At 41.3% G+C, this 20,212-nt stretch overlaps 1 protein-coding gene and 1 long non-coding RNA gene across 2 annotated transcripts; both read right to left on the bottom strand.

Annotated features, from left to right (window-relative positions):
* Nucleotides 1–38: 38 nt before the first annotated feature.
* On the bottom strand, nucleotides 39–5,675 carry LOC108612408 (mediator of RNA polymerase II transcription subunit 1-like). Its single transcript, XM_089468861.1, has 4 exons — nucleotides 5,515–5,675; nucleotides 4,096–5,451; nucleotides 2,160–4,033; nucleotides 39–1,440 (listed from the first exon to the last, which is right to left on the bottom strand). Exons 1-4 carry the CDS (start codon nucleotides 5,546–5,548, stop codon nucleotides 190–192), a joined length of 4,515 nt encoding a protein of 1,504 aa, XP_089324987.1. The 5' UTR covers nucleotides 5,549–5,675; the 3' UTR covers nucleotides 39–189.
* A 1,579-nt stretch (nucleotides 5,676–7,254) lies between these two features.
* Nucleotides 7,255–9,156, bottom strand: LOC149269403 (uncharacterized). Its single transcript, XR_016269957.1, has 2 exons — nucleotides 8,819–9,156; nucleotides 7,255–8,730 (listed from the first exon to the last, which is right to left on the bottom strand). It is a non-coding gene; the product is annotated as an uncharacterized LOC149269403 (long non-coding RNA).
* Between the last annotated feature and the right edge of the window lie 11,056 nt (nucleotides 9,157–20,212).

Raw genomic sequence — 20,212 nt, forward strand, 5'->3', positions numbered from 1 at the left:
CATGAATTTTACCTATTATAGTTGGCCAAGACAAACAATTCAATGCGGATAAATTAGTTAAATATTTAATTCTTATTCTATTTGACATTTTAAAATCAACAGCTCATTGTCAGAGTACAGCCGAAGGCCTTTAACACATTAATTGAACTAGGTTTGGATTGCAGAGAGTGGTTGAATCAGCTCGAGCTGTCATTCGCCGGCCAAGCTGGCGAGCAGCTCCTCGTCGATGCCATCACCTGATCCCATTGTGCCACTGCTTCCTAGAGTGAGCAGCAAATCGCTCGCTGCAGAGGAACCTGTCGATGGCTTCTGCCCTCCACTACTGCTATTGGACGTGGACGAGGACGTGGAGGTTATGCTGGACGCCAGAGCATTTAAGTCCGCGTTAAGCTGCTGCTGCTGCTGTTCCAACGAAGAGGCGGAAGAGGAAGATGAAGCTGATGTGCCTGTAGCTAACGCCGGATCTGTGGTGCTGGAAGTCTGCCCACTTCCGCCATTGTTGCCGCTTGGCCGCTGAGACAATTTGGGTATCTGAAACTTGTTGTGCAGTCCCTTGATGAAGCCCTCCATGCTGGCTGCCATGGTGGGCGAGGCGTACTGCAGAATGGTCATCATGTCTGTGTGGTGATCGAAGCGTGGTGGTGGCTGTGACATTGACCCGCTCAATGCCGCTGGTGACATTCTTCCCGCTCCCCCTCCCGGCCCTAATCCTGATGATGACTTCCGCTGCGAGCCACCTCCACTGCCACCACTAGTCCCCGGACTGCACATACTGGGCCGGCGCTTAGGCACACTGTGTTCCTGGAAAGAGTTGGTGCTGTTGCTCTTCGTTAGTGGCAGGCCACCGCCTAGCGATGCAGATCCGCCAAGTTTGCTGCTCAGGTTTCCAGAGGAGTTGGCCTTTTGGAAGAGGTGTTTGCTCGAGCCAGAACCGCTTGCCCCTGTGCTCGAAGCTGATGAAAGTGCCTTCTTCGAGGCTGGTCCGCTGTTGACGCCTGGCTTTAGGCCCGTGTGCTGCTTCTTGCTGCCTGCTGAAGACGACGAGGACGAGGACGCAGATGCGGATGCAGACGCGGACGCGGACGCGGACGCAGATGATCCAGGCTGTCCGCCCTTGCTTTCTCTCTTTCCGCTGCTCGTTTTATTGATGGTCAGTTTGAGGCCCTCCTGGCTGCTCGGCTTCACCATGTACCCCGTGGAGAGACCAGAGACTACTCCCGCACTGGAGCTGCTGCTAGTACAACTGGAGCTGTCGGTGCTATGTGGCGCTGCCCGCTGCGGCTGCTGCTGCTGTGCTGCTGTTGCTGTTGCTGTTGCATGTGCTGCTCCCACTGCTGCTCCCGCCTCCACCACTGCTGTTGCGGTGCCCAAGGAATCCGCTGCTGTTGTTGTGGTTTGGATGGTTGCCGTCGAAGCTGCCGTCGACGTCATCAAACTAACCTGACAAAGGAAGCGCGTGGTTGTGTGCGTGTGTGGGTGTTTGTGTGTGTGTGTGAAGACAAACAAATGAAAAACGAACCGAGAACGCAAATTAAAGCAATCAAAAAGTAGCACAGTGTCGATTGAGGGTTAAGGTCCCGAGTCAAGCCAGGACCAAAGCGAATGTGCAGGAAGACCGAAAGAGAAAGTAACTCGTTAGTATAAAGTTTGCCAGAGGTATATAAGGAGTACTCGCAAGAATACCAGATAGAGTTCTCTTAAACCACATTGATATTAACACTAAGTAATCTCTTATAATGGGAATAATAATGTAGTCGAAATCGAAGAGAACGTGCAAGGAGACTACATACAGGAGGATTTTCTTTAGGACTACTGAAGCATAGAGCCCATCACGGGGATTAATAAGATCAAATAACACGGATGCAGTTAGAAAATAGGTAATAAAAGTAAATATATTTACAAACATAACATACAGTAGATCAGATAAAAAATAAGGAACAAAAACTACAGCAGTGACAGCGCATGACTCATAATAATAAGAGTAATATAAGACTATAGGTATTCCTTTTATATTTTGCATTCGATCAGAGTTTTAGTTGTATGCAAAAATAGAAACAGATAATCAACTAGGGGTTAGAGGTGCAGGTGGGGTGGGGGTTGAGTTGGAAGCGGAGGTGGGCACACAACGAGAGCTACTCATAAATTGAAAACGGACTTACCGCACCTACCGCTCCCGCAGCTGCGCCCAATCCCGATCCCACTCCCGCTCCCGCCATTCCCTTGCGCAGTGCATTCAGCTCCAAGGCGGCCACGGCTGGAGCCCCATAGCTGCTCAGATTCCCACCTGCAGCCAGATGCGATAAACTGGCCACAGGTGACTTCAGTTGCTGCTGCTGCTGCTGCTGTTGTTGTTGTTGTTGTTGCTGCTGCTGCTGGGAGCTCTTGAGTGCGGCTACTGCAGCTGCCACCCCCGATGGGGCAGCAGATGCTGAGCTGCTGGCGATGGACTTGTCCTTCTTTATAGCAGCGGGCAACTGGCTGCTGCTGGCCAGCGGTGGCACGGGGCGCAGCATAGAGGGATTTCCACTTGACCCTAACCCAGAGCCAGAGCCAGCAGTGGACAAGGGAATGCTCGAACCGCCTCCAGCTCCCGTGATGGACTTTTCACCCTTGGGACTGAGGCTCAGACCGGTGGCCGCTGTTGCACTCTTGAGAGTGGACATGCTCGGCTTGCCAGAGGATCCGTGCTTGGGCGAGAGCGTCCCGAACGGCGACTTGGGGCTGTTCGAGGCCGTGTTACTGCTGCTGTTGTGCTTTGGGCTGCTGTACACCGGGGAATGCTTGGGGCTGGGCCGAGCCGACGGCTGGCCGGCCATGAGGCCCAGGGCAGCTGCAGCCGAGGCACTGCCTCCCTTGGGCGAGGATGAAGACGAAGTTGAGGGCGACGAGAACTTGCGCGCAACTCCTCCCCCTGCTGAGGCTTCCGTCATCCCGCCAGAGGCTGGCGAGTTCTGGCGCGAATACACCTTCTCTGGAGGCCCCATGGGCGAGTCGTCCCGCTTCTTCTTGCGCTTCTTTTCCTTCTGTGCGTCGCTGGAGGCGCTGCTGCCGGTGCCGCTGCTCGAGCTCGAGGAGGAGGTGCCCTCGTGGGGTCGCTTGACAGCACCTCCAGTGGGGATTGGCTTCTTCGCCTCTTTCCCCGCCTCTTTGGCACCTCCAGTAATAGGGGTGATGGTGATTGTTGTAGCTGCAGACCCCGTGCTCGGCGTGGCGCCCACACTGGCTGCCGCATTCAGTGGTATGATCTCGATGCCGCCCGTGCGCTGCACGTCCACCTGTTGCTGTTGCTGCTGCTGCTGCTGTAGTGGAGATTTGCCATCGCCAGCAATGGGCGTGATGCTAACGCAATGCTTCAGGTTGGGCGTTTTGTCTTTCCAGATATTTTTGTACTTGTCGGCGATCTCGTGCTCGGTGGCCTTGGAATCCAGCCCAGAGCTAGACGGGGGGACAGGACTGCTTCCTCCACTTGACTGCGGATCAGTTTCCCGCTTCAAACTAATGAGGCCAGCAATAGCCGCAGCAGCCGAAGTAGATGCGGCGAATGCATCTGCCAGGGATCGCACTTTTGAGTCCATTTTGAGATTGGCAAGACTACTAAATCCGCCGCCAGTTCCACTGCCGCCCTCTCCAGCTGCATCGATGGCGAACTGTCCGAAGTTGCTTGCTCCATGCATCCCGCCACTTCCTCCGCCAACTCCACCTCCTGTGCCGCTAAATCCGCCCGATGCGCCGCTCCCTGTGCCAGCGCCTGGAGCCAAGTTGCCGTGCATCTTCTTCTGATGCTCCTCATCCCAGCACTTAAGCAGCTTGTATATAACCATCGGAATTGAGAGCACCTGCCGCACTGTTCTGGTAAGCTTCTCGGAGAGCGCTTCGTATTCGTCGTTGACGGAGTAAATGGTGCAGGTCACCTGGCCGTCCTCCAATAGAAAGTCAACTGTGGCCAGCGACTCCTCGTACGGATGCTGCAGTTCCACTGTGATCAGACTGAGCGAGACAGCGGTTACCTCCAAGATGACGGTGCTGTCCATGTCTGTAACAAATGCACTCGGATATTAGATTGTTGCTATGCAATTTCCCAGAGGTTCTACCCACCATTGTACTGCTTCTGCTGCTCCCTGATGCAGCTGGAGAGGAGCGTGTAGAAGAGCGCCTGCTTCTTGAGGAACGCGATTATCTTAGGTACCTGCGCAGGCTCCGTGAATGGTAGGGACGAGATCATGGTGCCTTTCAGTCTGTGGTTGTCCGTAAAGAAGTAGCAGTGCGTCTCCTTGGGCAGATTCACATACAAGCCCTTCTGGGTGTTCTTGATCAACTGCCTGGAGGCCGTTTGCACAATTAGATTCATTACTGTCGGCGTTTCCTCGTTTGCATTGCTTGTGAGGCCCGGCAGGCCCAGAGCCCGTAGAGACTCAATGCAGACGGGCATCGGCTTACTGAGGCGCAGGACGTAGGTGGCCGGCATCAGCATTGAGTTGTTCTGCGTGAGCGGCGCATAGACGGGTTGCTCCAGAGGCAATCCAGCCTCGTTAGTGATGCTGACAATCGGCAGAATTTGCAGCTTGTTCGCAGAAGAAGCCTCAAGATTCAGCGTGACACTGAGTCCGTTGGGGCTTTTTATGACCTGCTCAATGCTCAGGTCTCTGCTCGCGGTTCCGCTGCTAGTGGCCACTTTCTCGCCCTTCACTTTCTTCTCGATGAGGTGGAGGGGCGGACAGAAGTAGGTCAGCTTCACCGGGTGCCCACCTCGTCGCTGCAGGACCAAGCCCACCGAGGAGTTGTTCATGATGTGGTAGCTATCAGTGCTGCTGCTGAGCTGTTGCTGCAGCTGCAGTTGGTGCTGATATAGACTGAAAATGTCAGTTTCCATGGCCTGCAGCGCCACGAAGGCCTTCTTCTTGACTTTGGGCTCCGCGTTCAACTGGTAAATGGAGGAGAGACCTTCGAGTTGTACTGTGAAGTCAGCGAAGTCGCCTGCCTTCAGGCAATTCAGCAACTCGGTGGAGCTGGCACTGGAATTCGACTGCTGCTCAATTTTGCACTCATGGTGCACCTTGACATCGCTGAGGTTACCACTGGCGTCCAGCAGGATCTCCACGTAGAACATGTCTGTGGAAATGAATAGCGTTTGCTGATCCTCCATGAATTTGAGGCCCAGCTGGCGGGACAGACTCTCCAAACGCTCCACAAGACCGTGCCGGGACGTGACTTTGATGTAGTGCTGCAGTTTATCCAATGCCGACTGCAGCGCTGCCTTGCAGAGTGGGTCCAGCGGATAATGCTTCTCTATGAAATACATGCGCACCGATTTCTTGATTTCCTCGTAGCTCTTTGGCTTATTGCGGTACTTGGCGCGTAGCTTCTCCATCAGCGTCTCCTGTTGCATTTGCTTGTTCTTTTGCTCAATGCTCGGTATGGAGATTGTGATGGGTGCTTGGTTGCTGTAGCCGGCTGCATGTATCAGTGTAAATTAGTCAAAAGTTCGTTGCTTTGATATGCAGTTTTAGTACTTACCTCCGCCACTGTTTTTTGGGTGATTCCCACTCATTTTGGTTCAATTTTAAATCGATATTTAGCAATAATATAGATTTTACACATACAACTTATTTTTCGCGTCCATTTTTTCCTGTTGAACCAATGCTGTGCAGAATAATGCCATACACTACGATTAGTTCGATATTCGGAACTAGTTCATCGGTAAAGTATATCGATATGTGGATTTTAAATTGTAACGTGTATTTTTCTTTTTGTAGATAACTATACCGAGGATGTATTATTTATTATTATTTTCAACGATGGTAGGTTAGTTAAATTATTAAATTTATTTGAAAAAGTAAGTTATATAAATTATTGATTAACAATTTTTGATTTTAGAATAAATAAAAATGTAGAATGTTATTAATGATATGTGATAGTAATTTTCAGAGTCTTTATTATTTAATGTACTTTTGAATTATAGGGTATGATCTATGTATAAAACGCCATACTGCAGTAATCCCGACGGCAAGCATCACAGATTGCCCCACATTTTACTTCTACAATAGGGACACACGAAGCAGCTACGTTAACTTCATTAGGCTCCAACAAGAGTAACCTGTTAGCAGGTTGCCAGTAAGTCTTCTGTTTCCGCTCGGTTACCGGAAGCTGCGTCAAATATCCTAACTGCCAAAACAAGCAGCTTCACTCATAATTCAATTGCCTTCTGGCTTCCAGTCGAGCCCCGCATCACCGCATTCAACATGCTCAGATGCTTACACACATCATCATCTATGACATACGCTCTGCACGATTCGATTTCATTTTTTATTTACAATTGCTTTATTGCATTTTCAATTTAAATTTGCAGGCTGAGTTGGTCGACAGGCCGCCCGTCTATTTTTAATGCCAGCATGTACGGGGCATGAAAGCCAAAAAGCCGAAAAGCCAACCACATTAACAATTTAATGAGTACTTATGGAGCCGCATGCCACTTGGCAGGTCAATCAATGGCTGCACAATTGGTTGGCTCGCGCGGCTTGCTGCTGTAATATAAATCAGATATTTTCAAATTCCCCAGCTGTCAATTTGTGTTGAGTCTGTAAAATATATTTGTTTTAAATTTAAATATCTAATATATGTATACTTGAAGTGCTCACATTTACGACCTTTTTATGTAGGGTATCTAGAGTGCTGCTCTGCTTCCCATTCACACTTCAATTAGCTCACAAAAAAAGTCGATGTAGAGATAGATAACCAACACAAATCACAAATGAAATGCTTCAGCTGCTCCCCTGCTGACAGCAGCATCCAATTTAACTTGATTAACGCAATCATGTGCATAATTTGGCCTGGCTGGAGCTCAGCTCTGATTTAATATGGCCCTTGCCAAATATTTTCTTAAAGTTGTAACAACCTCATTGGTTCAGCATTAGGCCAACGCCACGCCCCTACCCTTTGTTGTCTCACACAAAGCCAACAAACAAGACCCAATTTACATAGAATAGCTAGCGATTATCGCATCAACCTCGCCTTATGGCTGCCACAAAGTGCGCTTGCAGCGTTTTTAATATGCACCAACATTTGCATCATGAGGTGGCAAATACAGCTGAGGCCGTGCTCCAAACCCATCCGCCTTGAGATGGCCGTTAAGGCCATTTTCTAATCGAGAAAGCTAACTAATATTAACAAAGGATTAAATATAATATGCTTTATTCTATTATACTCACATTTGCTCTTGCATATATTATGTGTCTATGGACTACAGCTTTGTTGCAGTTATCCTTTATATAATAATATATTTACTATGTATTTATTTTCAAGCCTAGTAATCAGGCGTAAGATAAGTTTCATATTTCTAAACTGATACATGGATTATTACAATATTTTAATATTACAATATACAATATTAATTCTGACTAAATATGATCTTTACGGATTTTCTATTTATCGTATAAATTAAATTAACAATTATAAGTTAGGTACACTATTACATTTTTTATTTTATTTCTCACAGTTCTTAGAAAATCCAGTATATATCATAATATATAAATTAGTTATTAAAGTGAAAATCTATTAAACATTTATTTTATAATATTTTGAAATTAAGTATAAAATAATAAAAAATTGCCAATTAACAGTATTTTTGTATTCATATTAAAATGTTAAACAAATTTATAAAAATTTATATTTATTTTATTTTATTTATTTTAGTATATAAGCCTTACCATTTTAGTTTTGGTTATAATCTAGTACGTACATTAACGTACACACACACACACACAAACACACACATTTACACAAATTTACTGTTGCACATTGCACAACATTGTACAGCATTGGCCATTTATAAAAATGATTATGTATGCGTGACACTCGTGTCACGATGAAGCGACCAAGTTCAGTGTGGCTAGCCTCCCTCTCTATCTCCATCTATCTCTCCCTCTCTCCCACCCACTGAACCGCAAGTTATAAAAGCAAGCGAAAAACGGATGAAATTTGTATGCACTACACTTGCATAACATTGACGAAGCCGCGGCTGAAAGTTTCGCCCTCTGCTTGGCTGGCTACAATGGGCACTTCAGGCTTCAATCAGCTCGCCCCGATGATCCTTGGGCGGCCGACGTTGGCATCGTTGATATTATCCCTGCGGCTGCTCGATTTACACCAGCTCATAAACGTTTTGTGATGTAATAATGTTTAATAGGATTATATTTTGGACTCGGGTGAGACTTAATGCAACGGTGTGAAAGAGACAGAGAAAGTAAAAGTGAAAGAAGAAGAAGAGAATGAGAAGGTGAGAGCACACAATGTAGTTCTTTGTTATTTGTTTGGTTAATACTTACAAAAAAAGACCTCGGATATATTTGCGATAGTTAAGTGTTTGCCCTAGCAGCGTCTATTGCTTGCTGCTAATCCACCATGAAAATATTTTGGCAAACGGATCTTAAGCTCCGCGCTTACAAATGCGCCTTAAGCTGCCGTAAGCCCGAGCATATATTGCAGCACCTTTAAGCGCCACGTAGGTGGCGAGGCGTGCGTTGCATGCGTTTCAAATGCAATTCAATTTCCTTTTTGCTGGCATCGTCCTTGGGCCTTGGTCCTTGGAGTCATGTCGCTTGGCTGCACTGCTTATTGATTGCCAGCCTTAATTCTCCAAACAGCTCCAGAAAGTCACAGCTGTCGTCACTCCCTTAATTTACAAACATATCCTGAACAGGGCTTAGTGGGCTCTTGAATCGCTTTGGCAATTACCTGAAATTGTCAGTGGCTTAAATTTAATTTGCCACACATTTGAACTGAAATCACGTAATGCATGTCAAGCAATTAAAGTGGGACTCACACTGAATGACGTTGGCAGTACAAAACGGATCTAAATGCAGCTTAACACCGGATTCCCAGAAAGGCTCATGAGATTCTGTCTACATATTATGCCAATTATGTGTTAGCCCGAGATCAGCTGTACTGGCTAACAGATGCCCTGCATGAATAGGCAATCATGTCGTTAATTGAGTTGTTTTGTCATCAATGATTCACTGTAGCTAATATATTCTTAAATGGCCTATTTGACATGCTTTAGCTTTTCAAATCGAAATAGTTTAAAATCTCCCCATGAATAATCAGAACAGCTTCAACATTATATATGTAGTTAAGAGAGCTCTAGTGGAGGCTGCTCGGTTACGAGACCTTCGGAAGTCTTTGAGGAACTGATATTTCAATAATTCCTCGCTTGTATCCTGCATTAAGATTTTAGCTCCAAGCTCAACGCATCCCTTGCCAACGAAATTAGAATACGGATATCGGGCCAGCTGATTGCCTGAGCGATTGCTATTAAACATGTGACTGGTAGAATCCGCTTCATTACGGGACCGTTATCTTCAGCATTTTCGATTTTGGGTCTAGGCCTGCTATCCTTTTGAATAGTTAATACTGTTGTAATTCACTCTACACTCGGTAGGCATCACCTGCAAAACTTTGACTTAGAATAATATTTAGATAAGAGCTATCCAAAAAGGAAAAAACTGTTAAGCCAACAGTGGAATAATTTCGAGTCTTCGCGAATAGCTATGAAATAAAACACATTTGATACATTTTCTTTTGAAAGCGGCAAGCTTTCGCTTTATATTTGACTCTAAAACAAATCATACATTAAGGTAAATAGCACAGACTAGACTGGCAACCGAAAGCGCAGCAAAGCGGAGGGTTGTAAGGCAAACTCATTGCAGTAGCGATTACCATCGAAAATGTGAGCAATAGTATCCACTTCATAACGGGGCTGTAGATTTCAGTAAACTGCTTTGTTGGACCATGGTCTTCCACCCTTTAAATAGCCAAATGGAAGGCGTATCTAATTATAATATTTAATTGGCATCCCGCTAAGTAATGTTCTGTAACGTATTTGATTAGTTCTTTCATTTTGAAAATACCAAAGATTATCATATATTTTATTATATAATACAATATTTAACTCATGAATATGCATGAGAGAGAGACATTGAGAATTCAATGTCAGAAGAGAAGAGTAGTAATAAAATCCCATACATTAAAAAATGTTAAAATTTGATTGTGTGATGAAAAGTGCCGGGAGTAGCAAGCAGTTAACATCATTATTATTTACTGCTAACGAAGTTAAATGATCGATAATTATCGATAAAGAGAAAGGGAAAGAGCTAACAAAAATGTATGATAAGCTCGTATTGCATATGGTATACAAGAATATATATGATAGCATAGCAATAACTTGGTTTACGAGATCTTGGCGTACATACATATACCTATATTCCTTATTTGGTCCACCACTTCTCCTTCAGTTTGTTACATATACATACTTATTGCCTTATTTGTTTTCAGCTTATATAGCAGATAGATCGGCAGATCTGCTTAGAGCTTTATGTTGATTAAGAATATGTATTCTATATCATTACTTACTCAATGACAATCTACTAGTGACTTAAATACTACAATATGTTATGTGATTACTGTCTACAGCAAATAATCTGTTTTACTAGCTACAGTTGATCTATTTTTACAGTCCTTGTTAATGTCCCTGAGGTTATGTTCTACATGGTAAACTTTGTAAGGTTAGTGCAGTGGGTGTATCTATCTGCTAGTATCTGTGTCTGCTTAACAATTGATTGTTGTAGTTGTTCTGGTTGTTGCTGCTGTTGTTGTTGTTGTTGCTGTTGTTGTTGACGCTGTCAGGTGAAAAGTAATTGAAGTTTCCCAACAACTTTTGCCATCAAACAAACCGACAGCTGCTCGCTTTATCTGTCATCAGCGACACCGCCCACGGCTCTGCTCTGTTTGGCTCTTTGATGTATTTGGCTCATAGTTTCTCGCTCTCTCTCCTCTCGTCTCAGCCGAATTGCGGATTGCAATGCGGCGCTCCGATTACGTGGAGTGTGTCAGATTCGAAAAGAGAAAAGTTTTGAGCAACTTTCCGACCATCTATGTACAACACACACCGAGTTGGCCGATTTGTTTACACGTTCTGAGTGCCGCAAATTATTTGCATGTGGAAGCCTAACAGCTCTCGTTCGGGTAAATCTCGTCGATTAATCTTGTCCATATGTTGGGGTCCTTCGCACTGTTTGTTTTGCAGTTTGAAATTTTCAATTTTGCACTTATAAGATTTTATGTTTGTGGCCTTAAATTCTGGCAGGTTCCTTTACTCGTTGCTCGTTTCTTGTTTTTCGTTTTTAGTTTTTCGTTTTTAGTTTTTTGATTTTTGTTTTTGCTTGGCTCTCAGTTTGTTTAGCCTGTTGGTTTTGGCCAAGTGCCAACTGGAGGCGTGGCACACAACTTGAGTAGTAAACACAAGGATTCGTTAGTGTTGCGTAACATAGTGAAAACTATAAAGAAATCACGCTTAAGCTCGAAACGAACATGGCCATAATATTAATTTAAAATAATGAAATTCCTGCCATTCAATGGTTTTTAATCTAGATTGGTAATTAAGGTTTGACCAGCATTCACTTGTAAATATAGAGTCTATTATGATTGACTGAATGTCAACCTGCTTAATAGAAATAGTCCCTTTTAAGTTATAAGTTAACTTACAAAATTTAATTAAATATTTTTGTATGGACATTAAATATATATTATATTAAATAATACTTTTCTTGTAATTTATTAAATATTATAATATAATAATAATTAATTACATTTTTTTTTCTTTTAATTTAGTAAATATTAATATATAATAGTAAAATAAAGTTATTTATTTACTTTACTAAATATTATCCTTATTTTAATTTATCAAGTACGTATTATTATATTTTAATTTAATTTACTCTATTTTTTATTTTAGAAAGAAAAGTACAATAAAAAAAAGTTAATAATATTTAATAAATAGAATAAAAACTAGTATTTAATAAATAAAAGTAAATTATTATGGTATATATATTTTTTTTTATTTTTTTATTTATTTATTTTTATTTATTTATTTGTATTAAATATAACTTTTATATTAATTTATTAAGTATTACTATATTTGTATTTGCATTTAATTTATTAAATTTTTAATTTTTATATTTTTATTTCATTAAATATTTATAAATTTGTAGCAAATCTATCAATTTATTTATTTAATATCCTAGATTCCATGCTTATAGAGCACTATAGCTCTTCAGCTCCCATTTCGCGCGCATCTCTATGATGAGATCTGATAACAGCTTGGCAAAGAATTTCAATCAGCTCTCAACACTTTGCTGTTTACATTTGCCACACATTTATGAGTTGGCGTTCGTCTGCTTATCAGGTGATTAGTGCTATCAACGCTGGCGGCCATGTTGCCAAGTTCAATAAAAGCAGGATCAAACCGAGAAGTATCGGTTTGTGTGCGTTTGTGTATGTGTGTGTGTGTGCGTGTGTGTGTGTGTGTGTATTATTGTTTACGCCTTTGGCATTGTAATCAATACACAAAAAAAAAAAAAGTTGATGAGGGGAAAAACGGCTGACCTAGAGCTGCTGAGTAGGTGGGCTTGACGTTTGCCAGGGCCAGGCAAGCGTGTAAATGCAATTTCCGTTTGTTGCAGCCGGAATTTCGTGCACGCCAAGGGAACTCCTAGTGACTGCTTGACTGACAGCGGCCAACAACAACTATGGCAGCAGCCCCAGCAGCAGAGCGACTGGCGTCAGTGGCAGCCACAGGAACAGCATGGTGGGACACCCTGCTGATGCACTTTCCAGGCCCGGTGCCTGCCTGGCTCGATGCGCGAATAACATTTTTGCCATTTTTACATAGAGAAATTTACATTCAATTTTCGGGTTGCGTTGCAATTCACACACATACATATATCAGACGTGAGACATTTATGGCCGCGTCAATAAAATCCTGTTTGCTTTTACCTTTTGCCATTTTTTTCTATTCCAAATATTTCATTTTCCATTTGTAAGCACTTTTGCTTGTAAAATCTTCTACGGACTTATGCTATTTTAAAAATTTTTATTTACACATACACATAAAAAGTCGAGTTGGATATCAGATACGTATATATATATATACCGAATCGATTTAATTATTAAGACGTAACGTGGAAATCTAATATATATTAATTTGAGTATATATTCCAATTTGATGTATTGATATATGAAATGAGATTAGTTAAATAAATTTAAGAATAATTTACAATAACCATAGAAATATTATAACTGTCATGTGGAAAACTGATAAAATATTTTAAGTTTTAGTTTTTTTTAGTTTTCTTTATTTTATGAATTATTTAAATTCTATATCAATTTCTTACATTTTATATTTTTATTTTAAATCAACCTAAATTTTGAATATTAATTAGATTATATATTCTAGTTTGATATATTGGTATATTAAATGAGAATAGTTAAATAATAAATATAAATTCAAGTATCATTTTTAATTCGATACCAAATAGAAATATTATATTTGGAATATAAAATATAGATATGAATATGAATTTTTTATTTCTATGATTTCTATTTTTATATATGCTGTAATTTTTTTTTTTTTTAATTTTATATCTATTCCTTGCAACATATATTTTTATTTTAAATCAAAATAGCTTTTATAATATCTTTTAATTAACTATAATGTTTTCCTCGTCTCATCTGTGCACTAAAGACTTGAAATTAGTATACTTACTCCTGTCTATTCTCATTTCTTTATATTATATTTACAATAGCGTTAAGCCCGTGCAGCTTATGTCTTAAGGGCATATAGGCTTCGGCTTCTCAAAAACCCTCATAGTTTCACGGTTTTAATATCCTTTCTTGTTAAGCTCATATTCTGCATATTCGTTTCGGCTCTCGCTGAACTCATTTCGAATCACAGTGCAGCATTATTGGAAGCATTCGCTGTTGTCTTCTGTGAATAATGTGGGTTATTGCTTTTCTGTAAATATTGTTGCGGCATTCAGTGCCGACCCCAACTGCTGCCACTTCTTTTTTTGTTGAGATTTAAGAAGAAAAAGAAAAACAATGAAATTTCACTTCTCGTTGTGCGCAATGAATTAATGTGCGAGCACGTTTAAAATATTAAAAAAAAGAGGAATTGTTTTCATTTTGCATTTTATTGTGAAGCGGAAGCGAGATCAAAGAACAGCTCTCATGTTAATATTTTTCAGTGGAATGAAACTTGTATCCAAATATTTTATTTTAGTGCGCAGTTTCGCACTTGAATACGGCTTGCTCTGCCCCTTCTACGGCCGTAAGGCAATGCACACGCACTTTTATTGCTCGTCGGCAAAGCCGCAAACGCTGTGAAAACTCGTAAAACACGCGTAAAAATCACCTTAAGTGCAGCCATCAGCCCGTCCACCGTCCACGTTGCTGCCTGGCTGCCTGGCTGCCCGACTGCCTGAAATGCGATTTCGCTTGCTCAATGCTGCAATTTGTATGCCGAATGCCGCACGCAACAAACTGTGGCAAGCCCTGAAAGTCGAAAGAAAATGAAACTTTAAAGGGAACTCTCGCCAATCGCCTCTCGCCTGGCAATTAAAAAACGGATTCTTATCACATGTCGTACTTTAAGCAAACACGTATTAAAAATCTCTTTCCTTACAATTGCTGTTGATGAGTTTCTTTTTGTTTTTCATGTAGGCGGCCCTCTTGAAGCCGCCACAACAGCCATCATCAAGAAATGTAAGCAACAATGGGCACGAGCCACTTGGTTAAGAGTAATTTGTGCGGCAATTAGAGTGCGAGCAGGAAGGAAATACTTTAAAAAGACCCACGACATATGTATGTATGTATGTGCCCACCATATAACGCAGTCTAATGGGACTCCGGCAGACGTTGCTCTTATGGGGTTGCTCTGGCACTGTGGAGGTCCTCCAGCAAGCGCAATTGTGATGCTTTCTTTAAAGTCTATAATAAACACATTTGTTTTTACATTGCTGCCCAACGAGCTCTACATGTTGGCAATAAATATAATGTCTCGCTCCTCTCGATATTCAGCACACATCTACCTTTTCTATTATACCCCGTGGCACTTGAGACGCCTTCGCCGTATGATAAGCAACACTGTGACGACAAGAGCGACAAGTTGAAAGCAAACATCAGTGCCACAAAACAATGCATGCAACAGCAACTACCAGCAGCAGCAGCATTCAATGAGATGTTCAAGCAAAGCACTTACAATAAAAATGTGTCGAGCGAGTCATAGAAGTCGTTTCATGTCCATGGACACACTTAAATGCTCGTCCAGCACTTGATTCTTCTTGTTGCCTTGGCTGCAGTCAGTGGCTGCCAAATGCTTCCTGCTGCCTGCTGATGATGGTATTTCAGCATCAGCATCAGCACCAGCATCAGCTCTGGTTGTTCCGCTTCGCTCTCTTCGTGTTGTCGGAATGCCTTTATTGTTGGCATCCGTGCAGTTGTTGTCCACTTGGCGTTGGCTTCCGTCGTATGCCGTTATCGTTACATTTCTTGCCCCAATTGCAATCATATTACAAGCCACATTTAATTTAATTTGTTGCGGAAATCAGAAAGATACTTCTCTACATGTCCTCACACACACACAGAGACACACACACACATACAGCTCTCTTCGCCCCCGTTTGATTTGAGCAACCTTTTTGCATCTCAGCACTTGCAACTGCATCTGCAACGCATTCGCACTCTGCGGTCAACTTATGGCATTCGGTCTCTGCTTTAATGTGCCGGAAAAAACATATCTGACTCTGGTAACTGCCAACAGAACGGTCGTTGCTCTGGACACCAAAATCCTTGTCTTTGTTCTTTTGCAACTAGCCCAGCTTTTCAGCATTCAAACGAAATCGAAAACTCACTCAACTCAAACTAACTCAGCTCAACTCAGCTCGATTCCCCTATTTGGCGTCCTTTGAGTATTTTTTCTCAGCGCATGCGTCAACTTTTGACTCCAATATCTGCCAAGCATCTGCTCCAGTGGTTCGACGATTTCTATGTTTTTCATAGAATAACTCAAACCTGTTGCTGAAGCTAAACTCAATTTCATAAATACGTTTGGGAATCGTTGCTTATGCTCATGAGAAATATAAAATATTGTTGACATAAGTTTCACAAATTGTATTTATTTTAAGGTTGTTCTATGTATATACCTATTTCAGTATCAAATTTGATAATTAAATTGGTGATATCGGCTTGTAATAACTTTTTGTACATTTTAGGCTATACAATTATATTTTTTAGATTTATTAAGTCTATAATGAAAGACTCTACATAAAGAAAGAAAAAGTTCTTTAGTTGATTATTAACGATCGGTGCACAAAAAGGTAATCGGAATTATATATTGTTAAAATTATTTAGTATATTCCTTTATGGAGTATCTATGCCTATCCATATTACTTGCTTATTAATTTCTCAAAGGCAATTATATATTGAATTAACTTTTTTATGTAATCAAAATAAATAATAAGCTCATTGAAATCAAAGTTTTTGAGAAATTAAATATATTAATTAACTTTTTCTTGTATAATTGTCAAGTATTGCGCAGCCTAAGTAAATATTTTCATCTATTTTACTTAATATTAAATATAGATATTATATTTTCAATTTCAAATATCAATGAGCATGTCAACAATTATTCATTAATACCCTTCAAACTGAATCAAACTTGTTATTCGAGTATAGTTTTCAGTAGTAAACAACAGTGAAATCGGCTTATGAATTCCTTTCAATCGACGAGTTGATGGAGAGTCTTTGGCCAACTGATGATCTGCAAAGTGTTTACGATTGTCTTTATGCGTCTTGCGCTCGACCTGGCTGCTTTGCTTTGACCATTGACCACGTGCCAAGCGATGGAAATGAGCCTTTTTGATCCGCCGCCAATTACGTGGGCATCAGACAGCTTACAAATGCTCGCCAAGGGCCACAGAGACGACTTTCTAGACGGAATTTTGCGCTGGGCAGCAAGCGGCGCCATTATTTCTCGAAAAGCGAAATGAAATGCTCAACGAAGCCTTTGATAAGTAGTAGCCAGCCCGAGGGGCAACACAGTCAGCTTTGCCGTCCCTAATCATTCGCCTGCGATGTCCAAGTAGTTCTCCGTGTCCGTGTCCTTGCCCTTGGCCTTGTATATACTTTGAGATATGTATCTTCAAAAGGTGCCACACCTGGTAACGGGACTGCACAGCAGCACGTCCTTGTCGCTTTGATTTAGAGAATTGGCTGCACCTTTGCAATAACTGTCAATGCAATTTCATATGAATTCGCCTCAAAGTCGAACTCGAGCCAGAACAACTGCAGCTGAGGCCCCACAGACATTTCCATCTGAATAGAGCTTAAAATTTAATTTCAATTTAACACCAAACGCATTTACATTTGCCTTTGGCATTGCGCCCAACCGCAGCTCGATAAACGTCAATCATCAGCTGCAAATAATGAATTTCTTTGTGCAGTCAAATATAATTCTCCTGATTAGTATTTAATTATTTTGTAACTTTGTTAGTTGATTAGCCTATTGATTAGATTATCATCAATGTTTTGGCTAATTATTTTATAATAAGCGTGGACAAAAAGCCAATCATGGTTATGGTTAGACATTGACAGTGGTTATGATATATGTATGTATGTATATATTTTAAACTTTATTATTATTATTGTGATTATTATTATTATTAAGATAGGTCAACATAATGTTAGTTACATGTTGAATTCAAAATATAATACACATACACTTTCGAGCTTATCGATAATAATCGATAGTTTCACTTCGTCTTTAAATGTAATTTGAGTACTCTTCGGCTTTCGGATTTCAGATTTTCTGTACGAGCGCACGTAATGACGCATAGGTCTATTAACCCTATTATATACATATATGTGATGCTATTTCCATGCCTCTTCTGATTAGCGCATTGCCATGGGATAAATTATTTGATATATAACTTAACGCAATAAGTTAATTACAGACTCTAATTGGACACACACGTTCCGTTTGGCTATTCAGAGAGTGGCAGACCAAGGTCCAACAAACCAGTTTACTGAAGACTACAGCCCCATAATGAAGTGGATTCTACTGCTCACATTTGTGATGGCAATCGCTACGGCAAATAGTCAACAAGATCCACCTGACTGCTGCTTTGATGGGTATGGCTGTCCTCACGTATTCTGTCCTAAGCCACGAGGGAAGTAATATAGAATAAATATTGCTTGCCGCGATCATTGGAAAATGCATAAACTGTTTTTCATTATGTTTGCATTATGTTTGAGTTTGAGGTACTCCCAGAGGATAAGGGTCAAATGAAGATAGAGAGAGAGAGAGAGAGAGAGAAAGAGTAAACAGATTGCGGTCATGGCTTATCTGCTCTCTCTTTTCGTTGCATACGTGTTCGTTCTCATGCATGTAAGGGGAACCTACTATTGTTTGCATCAAAGACTCTACAGATTGGCCATATGATATGAATATATTTGGGGACCGTAAGACATACCAAGTCACTTTAGAACGAATCGGCAAAAAATCAATACAAATCAAAGAGTGAATGTCTTGAATTTCTTTGAATTAACTTAGAGTTACACGAAAACTCTTGGTAGCTCAACAGGCGCATTCTGGTAGCTGATTGAATCTGGGTTCCTGGATTTGTAGGTAATCATATGTAAAGCCATTTAGCTTGAAGAGCTGTGAGCATACAATATTGCAACTGGGAATTATTCAATTTATAAAATAATAGTAAAGCAAAGGTTATTCCTTAATATGATTTTTTTATATGTTTCAGAATTTACTGGCTCTAAAATAATTAAGAAAAAAATATGATTAAAGTGTATTTCCTTTATATATAAATTCTTTTATTGCGAGTAATTATAAAAAGAAATATATAACAAAATAAATGCGCTCTGGTCATTTCTTGTTGAATTTAAAATTAAAGTTGACACACAAAGCGAATGTCAGCTCGATTGTTGTTATTCTGATTGTTGTTGTTGTTGTTGCTAGTGTTGTTTTTTTTTTCATAAACAGCCAGAGGCTGTTTTCATCACTCTGGCACTAGCCGCACAATTTCCAGCAAAAAAGAAAAATAAATTAAGATATATTTTGAAAAAATGTTTTGCCATAAGTGTGGATATGGAGGGGCACGCGCAAGGCTTTGACACGCCTCTGGGCAAATGCCGCCACTCAGCTGGCTGCCACGCCTCCACATCAGCGCCTCCACTCCATGTACTACAATCATTTACGCCATTTTGTGAACGTAATGAAGCGTGCGGCTGAGCCTAGCGGAAATGCATCGCAAAAAAACAAGCAGGAAAAAAAAAAGAAAACAAGCTGCTACAATGGGAAAAACTGGTTGGATGTGAATAAAACATTAATTGAATTTTTCTCATTTAAGCATTTATATAATTGGGTCTCTGTCTGCTTCAACGCTTATTGCAATTGCATATGAATAAACGCTCGCCGGCCAGCGTTCAGGCATCGCCGTTGGGCGGGCTGTGTGTGTAGGTGCGGCATTTACGAAAGTTAATTTCGTAACGCTTCAAACATTATTCATTCTTCATAATTTAATTCATCAGCGTGAAAATGTGCAAGCGCAAAGTTTTCGCTGGGAAAAGCCTGAAGTCTACGGAATGGGCTTCGCTTATTTAATATGCATTAACAAAAGTTACGTAACTGCGATACCCTAGCCAAGGGCTGAGAAGGGTGTTTCGATGAGACTGTGACCTGTCATGCATCTTCACATATATAGCTTTTATCTTTGTTTTTATCTACGTATAAAATATATATATTTCATATCTAAACTCTTTTTATATACAATCCTCTTAGTACTGACTATGCACTTTATTATTTTATATAAAATATTTGTGTTGCCTTTAACATATCCTGAATAGTCACTCAGAATGTAAGTTACAGCAGAGCTCTCAAGTGGTATTTGGCTCGAGGCAGGGCTGACAGCTTGCTCGCCTCCAGTGCATTGCACCTGACGCTCCCCATTGGACTGCTCGGTGTTTCCGCTGTCAGAGTCAGAGCTCTGTCTGGTGAACACGCCTACACAGAAGCGCAACGTAATTGCAAGGGCGCTGAGCAAAAAAAAAGGCAGTCTCAGTCCTTTGTTTATTTTGTGCAATGGTTTTTCTCCTCTGCTTTCTTGACTTTTTCAGTTTTCCTTCAAGCTTTGTTCTGAGTGTTGATCGTCGTGTGCAGGCTGCAATATGTACAGCAAAATAGCAATACACCTATCAACACACGCAGCCCCTTAGAAACACACACACGTACACGCTCACACTCACACACGAGCGCCGCCATTTAATGGCACTGTCAGTCGCGCATTGAACAACATCAATCATACGCAGCGTG

Source organism: Drosophila arizonae, chromosome 4 (genome assembly GCF_054131065.1).
Source record: "Drosophila arizonae isolate 15081-1271.41 chromosome 4, UAZ_ARI_1.0, whole genome shotgun sequence".
NCBI lineage: Eukaryota > Metazoa > Arthropoda > Insecta > Diptera > Drosophilidae > Drosophila > Drosophila arizonae.